The following is a 23556-nucleotide window of genomic DNA, read 5'->3' as shown; positions in this document are numbered from 1 at the left end:
AATTGCCTTAAGCTTGTTTTAAAACTTATATACCTATACACCTGTGTCATCTTACACATGGCATACACAATGGTTGTTATGTTGAATTCTTACTTTGTAAATTTTGATTATAAAATAATTAGAACTCTTTTGCAGGAGGGGGCCTTTAGTATTTCTCATAGCAATTCGAATAATATTGTCGAAATTATTATATCGTATTCTTATAAGCTGTGATCATATAATTGACGTTTACAAAATATTAATATTGTCGGACTACCATAGTTGAAATAAAAAATTAAATTTTTTATTAATTCTTTTAAATTTATTAAAAATCTTTGATTCTTAACCGTGCTAACCAAAATTTTTGTGTCCTCTACTTAAAGTTGACACGTTTATAGGTTTCTAGTAATAAACTGTGAATGAATTACCCCTTTCGATTTAATTATTTAATTTCTAACGAACTCATAAACCATTTGGAATTAATGTTATCAAGATAACACTAAAGATTGAGGTCCAAAGGTAGATTTAAAATCACAGAGTATAAATATAAAAAATATAATATGAATAATATAGAAAAAGTTGCAAGAACGATTTCAGGATTGCAGCAGGCATCTTGATAGGACACTGTTTATTAGGGGAAGATAGTTAAGAGTCTTGACATTTCCTCATCGGTTACTTGCCGGGGATGCCAAGATATTCGGATGATAGAGGATATGAATCATATGCTGTGCGAGTGCCCCGTTCTTATGCGGAGGAGGGAGCGCTTTTTGGAAGGATATCGGTTCGATGGATTGAAGAAGCTCTCAGAGGTATCTGTGAGTGATCTGCTGGGCTTTTTCAAGGGACTTTAATGGATTTAGGGGGATGGTGTGTGCTGGTGGGTGTTAGCATTGGGGCTGCCGCCTCCCCTCTCTAAATTAAACTAAACTATAGTACTAGAAATATTTTAAAAATTATTCTAAGCCAAAATTCTACAAATTTTTGATTAAAATTTGCTTTAAAAGCCAAAATAAATTTATTTAATTTATTATTTTAACTATTAAATCTCTTATAGTCAGGTCACTTTTTTTAATTTTAAAAATCACTTTGACTCATCGATTTTATTAAAATCAACCAATTTTAAACTATATTTCACCTTTTTTAAACTATATTGTACCTATATATGACATAAGCAATTAAATTTCAATTTTTCATAATCCCATAAACGTTTTGACCAACGATTAAAAAAAATTGCTCAAATACCAAGAAATAAAAAGTTTCGAACTACTTAATTTTAAAAATTCTTTACAGCACATGCACAATATTAATATAATTTGAAGTTTAATCTTCAAATATTTATTTAGTACGTGTGGTTTATTAAAATTGCAATAAATTTCGAAAAGTTCTTACACCCCATATCATTCAATCCAAAAAAGTTTTCATTGGAATTCTCTTGAAAATAACAAATAGGAATAAATAAATTATAAGAGAACGGATTTGTTGTTGTTGCTTGCATAAATAATTTTTATTTTTATTTTTTCTTTCTTGTTTTTAGGTTAATTTACAACTGAAATAAATTCAAAATTAAATCAAAAGAAGAACTTTTTAATCTATACAAGAAACAAATTTACAAACAAAGAGAATATTTAAGTGAAAGATCCTGATAATACATACAAGAACGCCTTCAAAATGGAAGATTTACTATTGCAAATAATTAAAGAGTCAACTGGGACGAAACATAACACCCTCAAACAAGCAGCTCAAATTGCTTATGGTAAGAATCGTAATATTGACCTCAATATAATCTATATATTTTTTATTCCTATACATTTACTTATATGTTTTTATTTCTATGCATTCTATGTCCTTTTTGTCTTTTTACTTTTACACTTTGTTCGTATTTTGTGTATGATTTGGAAAATTTCCAATTTTTATTTATTTCTTTTTCCTTATTTTACTACAATATTTATAGACAAATTATACAGACAACACGGAATACACAGAGATCCATCGCATGAATTACGTTCGGTATGCTTAACTGCACTACAGATGGCACTAGAAACAAAACGTCCAAAATATATTACAATGGGGTTAAACGGGTTACATGTAAGTTTTTTTTTTCTCCACTTTACTTAACTTTAATAATAAATCCTTTGAACTTTATAAATTTCTTTTGTAGCGAATAATAAAAGATGAACGTTTTTTTATTGGTCTTGAGCCAGAAGATGATTCACTTTGGTTACCAGCACAATTACTTCGTGCTACTATAGGTGTAACCCCTTCAGCTAGTACTGAAGATACTGTAGTAAATGTATTACGATTATTTTTAGCAATGGCTTGTTCACCAACATGCACTTTAAATGGTCGGCTTTTAATTGAAATACTTGGTAGATGTGGTGAATGTTGGGAGACTGGTTCGCGGGCTGTACGTGCTGCTTCATTAGCAGCAGCAAGTCAATGTTTAAGAACATTTTGTGCTTTTCTTAAAGATGAAGCTGAAGAAGTTCAAAAAACTGCACCACCAGGTATGATAACAGCAGCACAAGCCTCAGCTGTTTACAATGAAGTTATACCAGTAATGCAATGGTTGTGTAGTCGTTTAATTGAACCAAAAGTAGGTACACCAAAGAAAACTGAAGCTAATGGTTCATTATTTTTAACTGAATGTATACTAACATTATCGTCATCATTACCTAGAGGTGTACAAGTAAATCCTCATTTTACATCATTTTTGTGGCAGAAATTTTGTCCTACTTTAGCAGCGGCTTTAGGTTCACCAGGGCGAATTAATTTGGATAAAAAATTCACTTATAAGTATTTATTTTAAAATAATTTATAACCAAGAGTTTAAAAAACTTTATATATGCTTTCAGAGATGCTCTTCATATTATTGAAAATGAGGCCAGAGGTTTTTTCACAGGACCAGGATTAGATGGTCCACAAGCAAGATGTGTTTACTTAACCGGAATTCAATTATTAAGAATAGCGGGAGCACAAGGATCACTAAGACCAATGCTTGAAGCATTATTTCACAGAATGTTGTTACTTCCAGCACCCCAAAATCGAACCGAGCCATTAAAATGTGTTAGAGAGATCTTTAAAAGTCCAGAAAGACTGGTGGATTTAGCTGTTATTCTATATTTGGATAAAAATACTAGCCAAGGATGTAGCGATGAAATGGCATTATTTAGATTGTAATGCGAATTTTTTTTAATATCCAATATTTATTACAACCATTATTTTTCTTAGGATTATTGACGCAATGGAGGAATGTGCCCTTGCAGTACAAACAGGAAGCGGAAATGAACAATCTTTACAAGCAAGTGTTGAATGCGTTGTGGCGCTTTTAGACAGTCTTCAAACATTGTGTTCTGGTGAAATTAACGAAAACACCATCAGCGATCAAGTATAATACCTTGAGTTAGATGAAAATGTCTTTTTTTTTAATTTAAATTTACTTTTAGATCGTAGATGTAATAAATTATCGACATCCAACATTGCGAGAAGCTGATTATACTGGCCCATTAACCTACCAGTCAATGGCACGACTTCCCGCTCCTTACAGAGATGCTGTCGCAGAATTGAGACAGAATGGTTTTGAAACCTCTTCAGGATCTGAGAGTGATGGAGATGCTCAACATGAAGCTGATATTACATCAAATGCTTCCGGTGATACAGAAGGTCCTGAGGATGATGCACAGTCTTCCAGTGATGAAGGGTCATCAAAAGTTGAAAATTTATGGCCATATTCTCATTTAGAAGCACCAGTAATCCCCACCAGATTAGATACTGACAATGATCGATATCACGCGAGAGATTTTGCTAAGTCTTTGCAAAATGATTTAGTACCAAAATTACTTCGTTTGCGATCATGTGTTGAGGTTGACGAAGCTATGCAGGAATTTGCTTCCGCAATATGTCACGAGAATAGTATGAATTATTCAGATTTTGATTACAATTTAACAGCAATAAATGCTGACGGAATTTATTTAGCTATTTATTCAGCACTATTGTTAAGTTTGCAATTGATAAGAGCTGGACATTATGAAGATCCAGATAAAGGAATATTTATTCCTATGTCCGAACAGCAATTTGTAACTTCTGTACAGAATACTGGGGTTCTAGTGTATTTATCTACACCGTGGCTTTGTGAATTGTATCAATGTGTAATTGTAACGAATCCTTTAGAAGCTTTGAAAAAATCTGAAATAGATTCAACTCGATGTGCTTTGGTTGACATGTTATGTGATGCAGGTGGTTTGGGTGCAACTCAAATGATGTCCGAATGGCAAAGATTACAATCATCTGCTGTCAGATATAATGAAGATTATAATGACAGAAGAGAAGCAGCAAAAAAGCTCAGTAGAAGATTGTTGACTTGTTGTTGGGAATCAATGGTTACAGTACTAAGTACCGGTTTAGGTGATTTCACCACGAATGGATCAAATCGATTGGTTGCATTATCAAAACGAACGCTAAGAGTCAAAATGAAACATAACAAAAATAATGGTGAAGCTTTATACGCTATGTGTTTAGATGGTCTACATGCGGTAAAGAATTATGTGTTTTAAATAGCTATTTATTTATTTGTAGTATATTTTCATTCTTTAGGCTGCAACTTTAAGCAATTCTCTTAATTTACAACATTTGGCTGGTAAAATATTAAACCTTTTATCATCAAATGTTTGCCAGACTTCTGGTCCCCGCATTTCGGCAAGCCAAGCAATGTCTATGGATGTTGTTTTAACTGGTGGACTAAATTTAGGGTCATACAGTGCAGATTGTTGGCACTCAGTTTTTGCAGTTTGTAGACATGTCACACAATTAGAACATGACATATTTAGTTTACAAAATCCTATTACGACTTCACCAACAACCAATCGAAGAGATATGGAAACTGGGGAGAAATTAAACACTTCACCTGGAAAGGATAAATTAAATTTGTCAACAATTCCAATCGATGATGATGAAACTTGGTAAAATATATTTGTTTTTGTACTTTTATTGATTAGTTATTAATATTTTTATTTTAGTGTGGATGTGTACAGTTTTCTTCAAGCGCCAATGCAAGCTCCAAATACAAATGTAGCATCGATTTTAAAGGTTTATTCTGGTTCGAATGAACCAGTATTGTTAAGTCAATCTGACACATCAAAAGTTTTATGTGCACTGTCACATCAAGCTGAAAATTTATTTAATGATGCAGCAGAACGCTTAAGTTTACCATCAATTTGTCAGTTTCTCAAAAGTTTATGTCGGGCTTCAAGAGAGCAATTGTATAAAAGTAATTCAGTCCGAAAAGGTGGTAGAATTTGGTGGCCAAGTCGTGGATGGAAAAAAGCTGATTCACTACCTTTATCATTACTTTTACATCGCGTTGGAGATGTTACATTAAAAGTTTTTCGGAGCTCTAGACCGCTTTTACATATTTTGAAAGTTTGGGCTATAACCGGACCACATTTAATGGATGTAAGTCTGATAGAGAGTCTATTGTTGTAATTAAATAATGTAATTTGTACTAACTACAAAATCATTTAAGGCCGCTTGTCATAAGGAAAGAGTTATATCAAAACGTGCTATAGAATATATACATGACATTATTACAGCGCTGCTGGTTGAACAATCGGAATTGCCTCATTTTCATTTCAATGAAGCACTACTTAAACCATTTGAAAATCTTTTAAGTATGGACACTTGTGATATTGACGTACAGGATCAAATTGTGGCATGTTTGTATGAAATCGTTGAAGCGCATCGCACTGAAATTCGTTCTGGATGGCGTCCTTTATTTGGAACGCTAAGGAATGCTAGATGTAGAATGTTGAATATTGGAAACATCATTGATATTTTTCGCGTCTTTTTAGACAGCGATAATACTTTAGTGTTTGCAAATGCTGGCTTAGACTGTATATTATGTCTTCTATCATATTTAGAAATTTCAGGTGGTGGAAATTCATCTGATAATAGTGGCGCAGAAGAAAACAATTTTAGACCGGTCGAGTTTTTACATGAAACTTTAAGATTTTTAGAACGTTGCTCATCGATTTTAGGTTTTATGTACAATATGCCGAAATGTCCCAACTTTCATTCAACTTATAAAATCAAAGGCATCACTTATACCCACATTATAGATGCAAATATACCAAACTCTATGGAAAATTTTACATATTTTGGTAATGACTATTTACAGAATAAGAATGAACAACACATGATTTCATATAGGTCCTTGCATATCGATAAAGACACTATAACAAAAATTGATGAAATGGATAAGCCAAGTGGTGTATTGAAAGTTTGGTTTTTGTTATTGGATGGGTTAACAAATTCATTAATTGTATGCCCTATACCACATCAAGCTCCAATACTACAAACAATATTCAAATTGTTTAAAAACTTGTCACAGAGTCCTGGAATTGACTTTGGCTTTTATTGTACAAATCATTTATTGATCCCAATGATACAAGATTGGCTTCGTTATATTAATAAGACTGGCGCTAACTGGTTAGCAATTGAGAAAAATTTTAAGCATTGTTGTTGTATGACAACAGATTTAGTTGTAGATTTTATAGAACGTTCTGAAAAACGTTGCACTAACAATGAAACTAAAAAAGCTTTTATACAAACAAATGGAACGACTGGGTGTAAAGCAAAAGTAACGACAATATTAAGACCAGTAGATAATATGAAATATTCACAATTAAAGTTAATACAAAATTCTGCACTAATAACTTCATCAGCATCATCATCATCATCATCTTCATCTGCAAGTAATTTGAATAGTAATAATAATAGTCCTGGTATGACAGTGTTGAACGATGTTTCTGGTAATAATAGTAACAATTTAAATAACAGTAATGGTAATAACAATAATAGTTATAGTAATAATGGTTGCAGTAATGGGTGTCATGATAGCAATGATGTACATAATAATACTAATAAAGATCAATCAACTAAAAATTTGTTAGGTTATAAAACAAACTCTAAATTAGATAGCTCATCTTCTGAAAGTTCATCTGATAATTATGTTGAATCACCAACAAAAATATCCGGTCCAGCGACATTAGCTTTGAAACAGTTATTATTAGTATTGATTGAATGCTCAGCACAAGCTCAAGAAACAATAGCAAGAGTTGGTGTATCATGCCTAAAACATGTAGTACTATCAACTGGACACTTGTTCAATGAATCACAATGGATGATTGTATGTTCAGCAATACATCGTGCTTGTACAGTAACAATTGCACCACTAAGGCAATTATCATTTGCATTTCACGAAAAATCGAACAGTTTTTATGGTGATTGTGCAAATGTCAAAGTTGCAGCAAGACGAGATAGCACTTTAGAGGAACTACACCGTATTTATTCATTGGCTCAACAAGTATTCCTATTAGATAATCAACGTGATTTGACAAAATCAACAAGCCACGTTGATAAATATCCAAGCGATGATCGTAGTTATTCATTTCTTTTATATCCATTAAATAATGGCTTCAGCTCAAATTTAGATAATTTTGTTATACGTATACCATTTAAAAATTTAGTTGTCGGTTTATTGGCCAATCAAATGCTTCTTCAATTGGTTGCAAAGTTATTAATGGCTAGATTAAAATGTGTACCATCCGCTGTACATACATGTATGTTTGATAATTATGCAACAACAAATAGCCCAGAATATGAACTAGATTTTCGTTCCAAGGAAATTTTATTACGTTGTGTTAAACAGTATTTAACAAGTTCTTTAGAATTTGATTCAAGACCTGGTTTAAAATTTTTAATGCAAAAAGTTGCAAATATTGAATATGCAGCAAATTTATATAAACAAATGACATCTTCTTGGATGATTTATTATATTGCATTAGTTGATTCATATTTAAATGATATTGTTATTTATAATTTGGGTACCGAAGACTTGAATTATATTTTGGAATCATGTTCACGATTGAATACAACAACTGTAAAAAAGAAGGAGAATTTTGTACGTTATTTATTTTGTTTACAAGATGCATGGAATTTAGTATGTGAATTATATTTAAATAATACAATATTACATGAAAATGATAATAATAGTGGTAGTATAAAATGTGCAACAACACCCGATGAAATACGCAAATTTAAAGGTAAAATTGATGAACGTCATGGTTCTATTGATTCCGAAAAAAGTGGTAGCGGTAGCTCAACATTAACATCAAATTCTGATGAACAATCAAATTCGGGTGGTGAAAGTAATTCTTTAATGTCAACATCATCACCAATTAAATCACCCGATGATGACAATATTATAATGACAACATTAATAAGTGAATTTCAACCGAAATCAAGAACAAATCCATTTGATACAAATCGACCACAAAAACCAGAAGTTGAACAAATTTCTCCAGAAATTGAACAACAGAGAGCAACTAGTATTATGAAAGATTTAAATTATAAACGTGCTGCTTTATCACAATTAGTTGTTGCATCAATGGAACTATTAAAATCATTACCACAAGAGGCTGAGGAAAATCTAAGATTATTAATGACACCAACAATTAGAGAAGCATTTCGATTGGTACAAATCCAAAATAGTAATAGTAATGATTCGAAAACAAATCAATTTTAGAACGGAGAATAAAAAAAAATCAAAATTTAAATAGCAGTAATTTAATATTAAATTACGCAAAACATATAAAATATCGTTTACAGCTTAAAATAAATAATTAAAAAATAGCACATAATAAAATTAAAAAATTATTAATAATTAAGTAGAATAACAGTAGAAGAAAGTTATTAAAAACATACAGCAAAAAAAATGAATCTATGATAACGTATAGCTTTTTTTCTTTTCTACTGTACATAATATTCCGTATATAATGTAAAAACAAAAATTGAAAACATATTTAATTGAAACTATTAGGCTTTTTTTACGATAAAATGCGTACAATATAACGTAAACAAATCAATATATAAATATATACATATATTCATATATAAGACATATATACATAGCTACTATACTGATTAAGGATGACTTCAAAAAAAAAAGATTGCTTTAAAAAAAATTAAAAAAAAAAACGCTTATAAACGCTAAATTATCCTATTATTATTACTTAAATTAATTACTAAATTCATTATACGTATAACAGTTTTATCAAAATATCATATAACAATTATTTTTTTTCAATATTGATCTCAAAATCAAATTGAAATTTTATTTTGTTGTATTACAACCACTTTCAATAAGTTTTGCTTTTAAATTTTAAAATTTTTAATTTTTTTAAGACAATGAGTTGAAGCTTAGTTTACCACTTTATTTTTTGGAAATTGAAATAATTAAAATCTCTTGATTATTAAAATATGCTTGAAAATCATATTCTTACGATACCTTTTAAAAAAAATTGTAATACCTTTCTATAGAGTAAAAAAAAAATAAAAAGAAGAAATGAATAATTGAAAATTAAATTCAATACAAAATAAAACCATCATATCAATTTAAAATATTAGTGATCCTATACATATTGGGTCAACGCATATACCAAACAAAAATTTCTATATATAAAATTTAATTATGGCACTTTTCAATAAATTATGAAAGCTCAGAATAAAAATGTTTAAGAACTTTTATGCCTAAACTTAACCAGATCTCTATTCAATCAATTCATTATTTCCTGTTCACAGAATATTTTTTGTAATCGCATAGATCCAGATAATAAATGAAAATTGGTCAACGTCCCTTCTTGAAATTGTTTATTAAATTTACTGTGAATTTATAAACTTGTAAATTTTGCTTAAAAGCAATTTTAAGTTTATTCTGGATCTCAATTTTTTACTCACTATTCTGTCATTTAAAAAATACATTTTAATGAATTTAATATTCACTCATAATATTCTCATTCGGTAAGTAAGAAGGCTGTATATATCTCACTTTTTCAAAATACTGCAAAACTCAGGTCGATATTGAATTTATTCGACATTTTAATTTTTTTTTCATGACATAAGCGAAAATCCAATTATGTAATTGAAAAACTAATTAAAAAAAAATTGATTTTAAAGTATAGTTCAGCTACAAAGATCACAATACCGTAAATTTCAAGGGCTCCATTACATTAGTTCAGAAAACTAAAGTAAACTTTCATATAATTTTATACTTTCATATAATGCGTGGATTAATTCCCGATGAAATTTTTCAAAAATATTAAATAAAATTTTGCAATCTGTAGTTGCAAAATCCAATATTTTAATATGGTAACTGCCCAATTTGGGTTTAATATATTACAGAAATTATTCGAAAAACAATGGAAATTTTCAAATTTTAATTATTCTACATAAAAGTTCTTTGAGATTCAATTTTTATAATGAAAAAGTACATAAATTTATATAACAAATTGTATAAAATTTAAATACAAAATGAAATACAAAAAATCCATACATATTCACTTATATATTATTAAATACCTTTATAAATAAAAGAAAAATCTATCTTTGTACCTATCTACAATTATATTACCACATATATACCTAACATAAATTTCAAAATAAAATGCCTCCTGCCGCTTTTTCATTTATTTTAATTATTATAAAAAATTATTGTAATAATAACCATAAAGAAAATTTAAAAAACAAAAAATAATTGTCCTATTCTAAAATAAAATGCTAAAAAATGCTTACATTTTAATTACTTTTAATTAAAATTTTCAATTTTCGTAGAAGTTTTTTTATAATTGAATTAAAATAAAATTTTACTATTTAATTTTGATAATTATAAATCATAATTTAATTTAAATTTATTGATGTTTATTTAAATTAATAAATCTTAGTAGCTTCTTATTGTAATTTTTCAACACAAACATTAAATAATTTTTAAAATCTACTTAAAAATTTCAATGGTAACCTTAAAAATATATTCAATAATTTATTTTAATTTCAAATTATTAATTTTATTATTTATATTAAAAATATATTTATAGAAATTTAATAATTTTTATTGAAATATTTAATAGAAAATAAAATTGTCTGAATGGAATAAAAATTAAAATCAAAAGCGGTACTTTAATAAATTTATTTTTGAATATTTAAAATGAAAGAAAAATTTAATAAATTGTCACTGAATATAATTAATTTATTTATGATATTAGAAAAATTATATCAGTGATTATTTAGTCGAATTTAAATATTATAAAAGAATATAATATAGATGAAAAGAAAATATATATTTTGAAAATGAGAAATTTTTTTTAAATTTTAGATTTTATTGTCATTATTATTATTATTACTATACAATATTATTGGCAAATTTAAAGTACATTTTAACAGCCCGTCCAAAGTATTGTATTCTTTTCTTAAAGAAATATTATTGATTTGTATAACGCTTTCCATATTAACACATAAGATTTTAGAGCAATAAAAATGTGAGAGAGATTTACAGATACAGAGCAAGGGAGAGAACATTTAATAAATAAGAAATTAAACCAAAGAATTATTTTCTCTCAGCTAAAATAATTTTTTAATTTTTTTAACTTTTAAATGATATTTAATTTTCTTATATTATAATATGTAAAACGTACATATTTCTTATATTTTCGAAAATATACCATTTAATTTTACATTTCGAAATTGATTGTTGACAATATGTAACATGTATATGGCAGGATTACGATTTTTAAATCTGATTCAGCCTGAAAATAAATTGCAAAATACTGTTTAATTATAGAATCGTGAGTAAAATTCAAACATCGTATTACTGCATTATGGAAGACTTGTTAGATTACAAAATATTATTCGTATATAATATTAATGCAAACTCATGACAATTTCAAAAATTAAATACCAAATTCAGAACTTAAATATTTCATTTAATAAGCTCTAAAATGAACTAACTAATAAAATTCATAATAGAAAAGCGTTATATTCATTAAAATTATAATGGAAAGAAACAATACAAAGTATAGAAACAATATAAAACAGAAGAAAATAAAAATAAAAAACAATTAAAATTATTTTTTTAAAATGAAAAATTCAAATCTTTAATAATATTAATAAAAAAAATTCAATATGTATTTCTTATATACTATATAAAATTTATATACCACAATAATATTAAAAATGCCCATTTGTATAAATGTTCAATGGAATCATAATCTGACACAATGTTCTTCGAAATTATTGTAATTATTATGCTTAAATATTTTCATTTGAAAAAAATAATAATTTAAAATATTTTTCTTTAATAATACTAGCACTGCCCTGATTAGTATAAGGCCAAGCGCGTACATAGAGCGACTCTCATTTTTCTTTAACGGTTTTTAAAAAAATGTATAGACTTTATATGAAGAACAAGGAAAAAATTCACGACTCTTTTAGGTTTATTTTGACATTTGCAAAAATATATTGCCAAAATAGGGAAATTTTCATTCAAAATAGATCAGTATAATAATATTAACCAGGACAGTAATACCGTGACTTCAATAATGCGATCACTACGTAAACTTTAAAAGGTATCACATTCGAAGAAGTTTGGTGAAAGCTCTTGACATTGTACACTTTTCCTAAATGCGTTTTATACGTAATGGATACGTAAAATAAAGGTAAATTGGGTATCGAAAAAATCGAGCACCCTTTTCTCATACATGTCATATAAATGTTGCCAGAAATAATCAAGCATATATTTTCAGCAATAAAATGCTAGTTATTAAGTTTTTTTCCTAAACTGCAACATAAAAATGCTATGTTTTTAATGATGTGGTAACGTTTGTTAAAATTCAACATTTGCACAGGACTTTAAATTGAAATTTTCAAACAAACGTCAAAGTATGTATTAATGTTGCAAAAAATTGTATTCCAAAACGTATTTAAAATTTTAGTAGTTTTTTTTTTAAATGTAAAGGTATTGAAAGCTCTGAGATGGTGTAGTACATTCGTAATACTACCATACTTAAACTTTTTATAAAGTATTATTGATGTCACGGATACTAGTATTATTGCAAGTTACGCTTTATTACGGTCTCCCTTTATAGAATCTATATTTAAACTTATATACAAACGAAATAATTCCATTGAAATTAAAGGATTATTACAGGATAATCTGAATTTAAATAAATACATATAACGTGCATGTGTAAAAAAATAATGAAAAAAAATTTATATAAGAAAAAATAAATATACCTATGTAATATTGATGTTATAACCAACCTTGTCATACCACACATACATATATATATATATATATATATAAAATATATATACACACATGAAAAAAATATAAAACAGAAAAATTTCAATGCAGAATGATTTTTTGAAAGCAACAAAATTTTAATTTTCCAATTAATAAAAGAAAATATTTTAATTAAATTAAAAAATTATTTTACTACTTAATTTGAATAAATTCTATTTATTTAGAATATCTAATATGCATTTCCAAAACATTTAATTATTTTAAATAATATTCTTAAAAAACTATAAGCAAATTTTAAATGAAATTAAATTGGTACATGTTCAGGCGCCAATTGAAATTAAATTAATTAATCGAATTTATTCAAACATTTTCTTTTAAATTTTGTCATGTAAGATGAATGCCTTTTACAATTCATCCAAAATTTTTTAAAATACAATAAATTTGGTCTGTCTGTTCTGCATTAAAATATATGATAGTTAAAATATAATTTTATAATAAATGTAAATTAAATGTTAACACTATTATAAACAAATACATAGAAAATATAATATTATACTATAAATTCATATTAGAAAATAAAATCGAAATGAAATGAACTTAAAAATAAAAATTATAAAATTTTGTTTTACGAAACACTGTTAATTTAACAATGCAGTTATTAACTTATTTGGCATAAATTAATTAACAGTTACACATAAGTGTATAATATTTTTTTTTAAGAATTTGATTTTATATTAAAATTTTTTAATTAAAATTAAAAAAATGCTACAAATATATTTTCAATTATTACACAATAATTGAAGAAAAATAAATAATAAAAAAAATGGAAATTAGCTCAAAAATAAATATATAAAATTAATTAAAAAATAATTTATTAAAATATATTATTAAATCAGAAGAAAAAATAAATTATATTATGTGTTTATATACTCATATACGCATATGTATATGTACAAGTAAAAAATTAAATTAAATGGGTGACCAGAAAGAGAAAAATAAAATCTTATATATATAATCAGAAATATATGACGGATAAATAATAATAAATACATATATATTTATATAATAATTATTATAAATAATAATAAACATTTAAATGTATTAATCTATCAAAATATAATTAATTAAATATATATAACACATTAATAAAGAAAACAAACTAAATAAAATGAAAACTATTTTTGATGGCGTGTACTTTGTATCGTAAGAAATTAATAGAAAAACAGAATGTATAACAAATTAATTATAACAGATATAATATTATATTATATAGGATATTATAACACTTTAAAAAATATAAATTGCTTACAAAATTTTTTGAATTTGTTGCATATAGAATTAAAATATTAAATAATTGAATAAAACAAACAACCTTACATAAAATATGAATGACATTAATGACAGTTTGCGTGAATTAAAATTGTATACAAAATTTTACATAGAACATTAATCTATTTGTCGACAATCAATAATTATTCACAAGAAAATTGTAAAAATATAATACACTTGGGTATAAAACTACTAAATCTAGTCTAAAAAGACACCATTTTTTAAATGTAGTCGTAAATTATACTACTGCTTATAAATAAAATAGTTTAATTTTTAAATTTTGGAGTGATTCAAATATTTTAATAATTTTGTTCTCCAACGTAAAATGAAGATACGTAAAAACTTATTGTGAATTATTTTTTATACGAAAATTGCTACTATAAATTTAATTTAATTCCACATAAGTATCTTAAAAAAATATTTGTATACAGTTCAAAATCAGTGTTATACTGAAAGAAACTAAAAATTCTTTTTTAAAAATTGTTATTAATAGCACATTTTGGAAATGAGAAACTTCAACTTTGCGGACTCCAACTGCGTACTTTGTAAATTCCATTTTCTTGGAGTTGAAATTAAAAGTGCAATTTTTTTTTTTTAATATTTTCAATGCCCAATGCCCAAAGTTATGGATCTGATATGACGGCTATTCATATAGGGGTTACAAAATATTTGCTGATTTATTAAGAATTGATTAAAAATTACTCATTTTTGAGTTGAAGGATCTAAAATTCTCATTTATTTTTAATGTTGTACTCAATATTAGAACTAAAAACAGTCATGCGCAATTTATTATAACCTACAAAAATTTTAAAAATTATTGAAATTTCCATTTCACTATATGGTCTAAAATCGGCTCTGCAGTATAATTACCATAATTAAATTGAATTAAATTTTTTATTTCACTTTAAATACTTTATTACATATAGATTTGAACTGAATCATTAATAACTATATACATATATTATTTAATATTTTATTCAAAATAAGTTTTGTTAGCAAATTATATTTTAAAAATTAATTAATTTTTACATACACATATAATTTATACATTTTAAAATTATTATTTGCAATATGTAGGTATTACATATACATACATATTTAATAAAATTTATAGTCACAAACACTTATATACATAATATACTACATTACCTACATACATACTTACATAATTATAGTGTGAATTTTGTTTTTAAAAATTATTATTTAATATAAATTATAATTTAATTTTAATAATAAGCGAATAATAAACATTTTATGATGTGTGAATGTATAAATGACAAGTATATAAAGAAAAGATTGTATTACATATTATAATATATAGTATACATACCCTGACTTCAAAATTGCAATAATACAATATTAATATTTAGTTATATATAACAATATTTTGTATTACTGCAATTTTAAAGTCACGAAAATTTTTATCTAAAACATTTATAATTTATAACTGGAATATTTCTAAGAATATATACAATATGTATATATATATATATATATATATATGTATATATATATAGATATATATTTAGTATATATATATAGATATATATTTATAGTGCAAAATTTGTATAAAAATAATTCTTTAAAAAAAATTTAATTTAAAATTATATGTATAATGTACTTATAATGTAAATGCATAATATATATATATATATATATATATTTGTATGTATACATGAAGAAAGAATATATTATACTATTAAAATAAAATAAATGAAGGAATTAATTTAATATATATTGATAATAATTGTATATTACATAATAAATAGGTATTAAGAGAAATAAAGGCTTCAAAAAAAAAATAAATTTAAAAAAAATAAAATGAGAAGAAACACAAAATGTATAACATCAATAATTTCAAAAAATATTTAAAAAAAAAAACAAGAAAAACTAAAATTTATATTTAGTTGTAATATTTAAAATTTATATAAAAAGTGAAAACAAAAAAATAAATTTATATAAAAAAATGCTATAAATTGTGTTTTTCCTATTTTTTTTTATTATTTAGCAAATCACATTTATAAATTAAAAATATAAAATTGTTATTACTTAGTTATTAAATCATAAAATAAAATAATTAATAAATTTAATTCGGGAAAAAAATTATGTTTTTTAAATTTGTATTTTATAGGGTGAAAATCTAATTTTATAAATATTAATTTTATTTTTTAATTGCATAATAGTATGAAATGTAAATTTAAAAAATTATTTTAGTTTTATAAAAATATAAAAAAAAAATACGTTAATATATATTGTAAATTTTATGTTATGTAATAATTCTTATATATTTTGCTAATTGCTGCATATAAAATAAAAAAATTAATAAATAAAAAATTTCGTGCGAAATTCAGTAAAAAACAAAGCAGAAAATGAGAAAAAAAAATAATAACTCCGAATAAAAAAAAATTAAAAAAAAAAGGAATTACTATTTAATCAATAAAATGAGAAAAAAATAAAAATTATGTATATTAAATTATTAATATACTTATAAAGAAGAAAATCAAAAAAAAAGAATTAATAAAATCCTTATATTTGTGCTAAAATAACAAGAAAAAAAGAAAAATGGCGTCTATATTTTAATTTAATTCCAATTTTTTTGTTGTCTATTTAAAATGAAATTTTTTTTTTTAATTTTATAGCTTTAAAATTCTAAAAATTTAAGCAAATAAATTGAAAAGGCGAACATACCGCTTCAATTGAGGGGCTCAGAAGCAGAGTGGCGTAAACCACAATGTGGATTATGCCACTTTGCTTTTGAAAAATCACAAAATTTTTACAAAATCAAAAGTACGTTTGTGAAAAATAAATAGGAAAAAAGCTATTTCGAAACTGGAAATTAACATTACTGATTTTAGAAGATGTACATAACCGATTGCAGCAAAAAAAAAATTTTTTTTTTATTTGTGGCTTACGCCACTCTGCTTCTGAGACCCTCAATTAATCTCTAATCATCCAAACGTAAGTACAATCGTATTATTGAGGAAAAATTGCGAACGTTTAACACTTCATAAATGATTTAAACATAAGTTTTTTTTCCCTTAAGCTACAGCAAAAGAGAATTCCTATTTATTACAATTCCGAATTTTGGGATTTACTTTTCAAAATCCAATCGCCGAATCATTCTAATTTTAATTTCATTTTATTCAGCAATGTGACTCGCATTTAATGAATTTGTTTATAAAATGGATTTGTCTCACTTCAAAAGAGAACCCTCTAGACTATATTAAGCATTAAAGCAAATCTCTGAAACCTTACAATGGATTTGGTTTATCAATAAATTATCATTTACAAAGCTATTCTTTTCTAATTTTCTAATGTAGCTAAAAATAAATATTGTGTAACATAGGGTAAACTACCCAGTGATCGGCACTCTTAAAAGAACTTTTAAATTTAAAATAATACTGCATAAAAAGTATTTTTTAAATCTCCGAACTTTATATTTCATTTGATTTGTTAATATTTCAGCTTCCTATCATACAAATACTATTTTTTTCAATTATCAACCGAATATAAGATATATGTATTTCTTAAATTTCTCAATTGAGTTTTATAATAAAACACAAAAAATATTACTCCTTCAACTGCATTATGTCTTATGAATAACTGCCTTATGAAAGTTCTCGATGCAACGTTTTAAATAATGAACTTAATTTTTTGGTTGCAGTTTAAGAACAATCCTATCTTAATCATAGACTGAAATTTGAATTCCCCTTTATGGAATAGTTATACACTTATTTAAGTTCCCGTTTTTTTTTGTAATGACACTTATATGAATTTTCCGTTCTTATTAGTTGGTAGAAGTCTTCTACATAGTAATACTTATTTTTTCTAAATTAGAGGCGTTATACTAGAAAAATCAAGATATAAAGACACAATAAATGGAAAATATTCACTTTTGTAATTCTACAAAAATATTCACACTTTCCTATATCTTCTCCAGGCTCTTCTCTATGCTCTATTTTTAATTAATTCGGCTGAAATGTAGGATAATCCCGCTTTTCTTAATATGGAGAAAGATTTGATTTCTCTATGTCACAATTCAGAAAAGTTTAAATAAAGAATGACAATTAAACATTGAATTTCAATTCCAAAAACTTACAGAAAACCTATCAAAATATTTTTAATTGTAAATGTATATGTAGCCCCGCAATGCATAAAATACTCTGTGCTACAAAATATAAAAACTCGAACTATTGATTCAACTCGTTCTCGTTGACTAAAGAAATAACTTTAAATTGTTATTTTATTCAAGAATCTTTAAGTTTTCAAATGTTTTCTTGTACCCCTCTGTAACAAATATTTAAAAAGAGTCTTTTATAAGTTTATTTGAAATATTTATTTAAAAGACATTATATGAGCCCTCGAAAACTTCAAAAATATTAACACATTGAGAAAAATTTTAATCAACAAAAATTTCTTGCTCATTCATAAATCATATAGCACCAGATATGGTGCTGCAACATTCTAAATTATTTCTTTTAACTTTATTAAATTATTTTCTACTCCCCTATATATTTGCTTTTTAAATATTACATTTTTTACAAAAAGATCAAATCCAGAGTAAATAAATGTCCTGTGTTCATAAGGTATACAAAAATTCTTCAAAAAGTAAAAAACACTTTGTGTTTACAAACATTTAGTTTGGAATAACACCTTTAATGAATGGTGTTCCTAATTGATTTTCTTTTTGATCTGCCAGTTAGGTTTTTTTTTCGTATGTGATGCATGTATTTGCCTTTGCGACTTGTAATTTTTAATAATTCATAGTGTGAATATTTACAGCTATATTTTACTTCAAAAGAATTTTATTTGAGAGAGTGAGAATAATCACAAACACAAGTGTGTAAGAATATATCAGTAGGTGTTTGCAACATTAAATAGGAATTGCTTTATTGAAAGCTGAGAATTCTAACACAAAATTTTTGTGAGAACAAAAAAACTAGAAAACTTGTTGAAATTCCAATGAAAATAATTAAGAACAATTCTGTGTTTCACTTCTTCTTGCAGGTTCATTGTATTACAGTTAAGTGAAGAGGCACTAAGAGGTTATTTTTGACTCATTGGCTAATAATCTAAGCCCGCAAGTCTACAAATTTTAATTTTTGATTCCCTATTTCCTCGACACTATAAGCTTTATCGAACTACTGTAAAAGCAAGAATGTTAGTGGAATTACTCTTTTACCGAAAAGTGTACATCTATTTCATACTGTAACAAATAGAGGATACAACTCACTATTTATGTTAGTAGGTTCAATTATTTAAAAAACATGGTTATTGTTCGATTTCGTCTAAATATATGCAAAATTATATGATAATATGACATGGTTGGGTAATGAGTAGAATTATGGAATAGATCGTTGCTATTTTTACTATTTTTCAAAAAATTTTGGAAGAAACGTGCTTAGTAGATGTAACTAATTCCATATATCATGTACGGGCAATTTTATTTGAAGAAATTCCGTTTTCCATACATAACTGGTGCTGTTTATAAAAGTTGGAAAAACTCACAAAATACGAGCATTATAGCATATTTTAAAGCATTAGTAAAAGAAATATCTTTATGCAATTTCTCGAAAATTCTACAAAAACAGATCCCAAGGCTTAGGCAACGTTTTCTGGGTAGCCCGTTCTGTTGATGTTATTTAAGAGTTTTTTCCTTCTATAAAATTTTCCATCTGAAATTTTCACCATTTCTTATATCTCTTTTAAATTAAAAATTTAAGTATATACAGGGTAACGAATACAGAAACACGTAGTTTACAGAATAAAACATAGGTAAGACTTTTGTTCAGAAGTTGCCATCAAAGTTCGACGATAAAGGTCCGCATGAAAAAGCTTTTTAGAAGCTTGGAATAAAATGTTTTAAAAGAATTTATAAAGGAACTAAAAACAACAGGTATTTGTTCGCCCTATTTGGTTCGGTACTATAATACTCGTAAAATACCTAGCATTCTAACATTAGAGAAAATTAAATTTTCCCTTTTTTTATATTTTGGTTTTCTATATCCTAATAATTTCGTGTGAAATCTTCTTCGCCTTGCATATTATTCAAAAAAATTGTATTTTTTGAAATATGGAAATTAACATTAATATACTGACAAAGAGTTCTTCGATTCGATCCATGCCGGATCCATAAATAAGAATACCATTCTATACTTCCATTCTTCACCATTCGACACCATTCCACTCTATACTCTCTACACTTTTAAATTTTTACAATTTTAAACAATGTCCTTTAGAAATCCAAAAAATTTTTCAAATTAATTTAAAAAATTAACTAAGTTGTCGCCTTAACAATCTTAATATAAGCGAATTACTATCAGGAGCACATAAAATAACGCAATTGATTATTGTGTGTATGTGTGCATGTATGAGTGTTTTACTTTTTGTTTTACTTCAATTTTCGGGTTCTATTTTTTCTTTTTTGATGATTTCAAGGCCTCATTAAATTCTTATGCAATTCAAAATTTTTCCTTCTCTCTCTCTCTCTCTCTGCCATTTATAAATACTAGAGAATTTTTTTGTTTTTAATTTTTATTTGCCATTCTTGTTTAATGTTTATTAAATAAATGAAAAAAAAAATTATTTGTGTTGAACAACTACAATATCCTTTAAAAAAATCTGACATATTCTTAAAATTAAAATTAAGACAAGACTATAGCCAGGCAAGGCGACATTTTAAAGCAGTAAAAATTTTTCCATCATTCCGTAATAATATGAGTAGGACTTCTATCCTCTTTTAAACATCCTTGCGTACGTACATTAATAGTGACAATCACTTAAAGAGACTTATCTTATCTGCACTAATGAAATATTAGTAGAAGAGATAGAGAAAGAGAAAGAGGAACAAAGAGTGAAAAGGATAAATTTTCTTTATAAAATGTAAACATTCACAGGAAATACGAAAATATTTAAATATTCAGACGGCGTACAATGTTGAATACGGCGAGGCGAATTTATTTTAACAATAATAAACAATAAACAAAACAAAAATAACAACAACAACAATAATAATAATAACTTCAAGGATAATAAAATATGTATTATAAAAACTCTAAAGATTTTCATTGAATTCCTTTAAGTAAAAGAAAATGAAGAATTTTCACATTTTCTCTTATTCTGATCAAATGCTTTAGTTACTATACATATTTTACGTATTGAATGTTTTAAATTTATGTATAGAGTAAAATAAAAGTATGTGTGTAAGAATTCATACTATTGTTGTTGCTCAATACGACGGTTAGCTTTAAAATAACAAAGAAAACCAAAAACAAAATGAAAAATTCCAAAAAGGGGTCGATGTACTCTTCTGCAATTTCTTATTTTACACAACAGTCGGTATTCTGTCTTGTTTTTTTTTATTTTTTCTTATTTTTCTTTTGCTTTTAGCGTTATTATATGTGCTGTGCTTTGGCCTCACACTACACAAAAATTACAGCCTCATACCATTTCATCTAACATTATTTCTCGACATTGTTGGTTGGGTGCTGCTGCCGTTGCTGCTGTTGCTTTCCATATACAATACCTTTTATGCAAAATGAAAACAAATATGTATGTAAAAAAAACGAAATATTCACGAATATTTTGAACATTTTACAAACAAAACAAAAAGTATGTAAACAATGTTTGTACCAAACATACATGAGCAACTACGAGCATTATTTCATTAAGTATTCGAAATTTTTTTTTTCCACAAACTTATCTACCGTTTAGATTCTGCTTACACGGAGTTTGTGTGTACATAATATTGTACTTTTAAAAATTATGTACAGTTAAGTAATGATGACGCATTTTTAAGGACTTGTATGTTAAAGAATTTGTTTTTGTGTTTTTCTTGGTTTTTTTGCATATATTTTTTTAGTAACAGGAAATTTCTTTCGATATGCACACATGTTTACACATACTTGTATGTAAAATTATGCAAGGGTGTATTAAATACCACGTTTCTGGATTCCATTTAATGCAGAAATTACATAATTTTCAACCCTAAGGTGGGTTAGCCAAAAAGAAAAAAAAAGGAAGAACATCCCACAGGGGAATCAGAGTTTAATTTTATAGTTTTGTTGTTAACAGATAGACGGCAATTGAATTATATACGTATGTAATATACAGATAATATACAAGGTATCCGAGACTAGTTGGTATTGCCGAGGCCTAAATAGCAAAGAATTGCATACGACATTTTTCCTAAACAGGTATAAAGTTACCTTTCGCTTAAAGTTACTTTTCCTATCGCTCTTAAGATTTTTGATTCACATTTTGGGGCCTGATCGTCTATCTCGCCATTTTACTTGGAAAGTGAGTAGAAAGTGAGTCATGCTCATGTATCTTTTTCTAAAATGCATACAAAATTTATTCACTTTGTTTTTGAAAGTTCGACGTTCAGTCAATAATTTGAGAAAAAATGCAAAAATCCAATTGAAAATATGAGTAATCTTATTGGAAAAGTGAAACATCTATTAGAAAATACTGAGAATTCTAATTCGAGATACCCGATCAGGCTGTTAGTATTCTCTTTTCATATTTATGCTCTGAAAGACTCCGAAAGCATGACAAACATAGCAAAATTTCATGAAAATCTTCTATCAAATCCGGACAGAAATGAATATTATGCTTTCTAACCTTACGAAATAAAAAAAATTTTGATCTGATAAAAACCAAAAACTTTAAGTATTTTATTAACAAGATTTCAAAAATTTTTTACTTTTTATTATAACAGTTTGTTATTTACGATAATTCATCATGGTCGTATTGATTTTGATATAACCAATATTTACCTTATACATATTTTATATCTCCTAATAATCTCAAAAATATCAACTCCATAATGCGATAATCTGTTTAATATTGTACTGAGCCTATTTTACTAATTTGCTTCCCACGAATACCATTTAATCTTGCACACCCTGTATAAATAATAGACAATTGTAATGTAATATTAATGAGAAATAAGGTCGATAAGTATTGTATACCCATAAAAAATTTATAATTCTGAAAGTGATGTCGAATTTATTCCTTGGCAATAACAATAAGAGCTTAAATTATTGGCATAAATGTACTATTACGAATTGTGTACGACATTTCTATTAGAAGTGAGCTTACAATGACAGTATTGTGAGTAA

At 26.0% G+C, this 23556-nt stretch overlaps 1 protein-coding gene across 1 annotated transcript in view; it reads left to right on the top strand.

Moving 5' to 3' along the window:
- Window positions 1–9016, top strand: part of LOC129618747 (brefeldin A-inhibited guanine nucleotide-exchange protein 3) — a 50721-nt gene extending 41705 nt beyond the window's left edge. Inside the window, exons 2-10 of the mRNA XM_055533710.1 lie at window positions 1514–1732; window positions 1931–2064; window positions 2138–2772; window positions 2832–3152; window positions 3208–3364; window positions 3423–4508; window positions 4570–4934; window positions 4992–5427; window positions 5498–9016. Of these exons, the coding sequence (XP_055389685.1) occupies window positions 1648–1732; window positions 1931–2064; window positions 2138–2772; window positions 2832–3152; window positions 3208–3364; window positions 3423–4508; window positions 4570–4934; window positions 4992–5427; window positions 5498–8557 (6279 nt within the window). The 5' untranslated portion in view covers window positions 1514–1647 and the 3' untranslated portion in view covers window positions 8558–9016. The remainder of the gene's footprint in view (window positions 1–1513; window positions 1733–1930; window positions 2065–2137; window positions 2773–2831; window positions 3153–3207; window positions 3365–3422; window positions 4509–4569; window positions 4935–4991; window positions 5428–5497) is intronic.
- The last annotated feature ends 14540 nt before the right edge of the window (window positions 9017–23556 follow it).

This window comes from Condylostylus longicornis, unplaced genomic scaffold (genome assembly GCF_029603195.1).
Source record: "Condylostylus longicornis isolate FDR11 unplaced genomic scaffold, ASM2960319v2 ptg000010l, whole genome shotgun sequence".
Classification (NCBI taxonomy): Eukaryota; Metazoa; Arthropoda; class Insecta; order Diptera; family Dolichopodidae; genus Condylostylus; species Condylostylus longicornis.
Note: the sequence above shows the minus strand (reverse complement) of the source record. Positions and strands in the feature narration are given on the sequence as shown.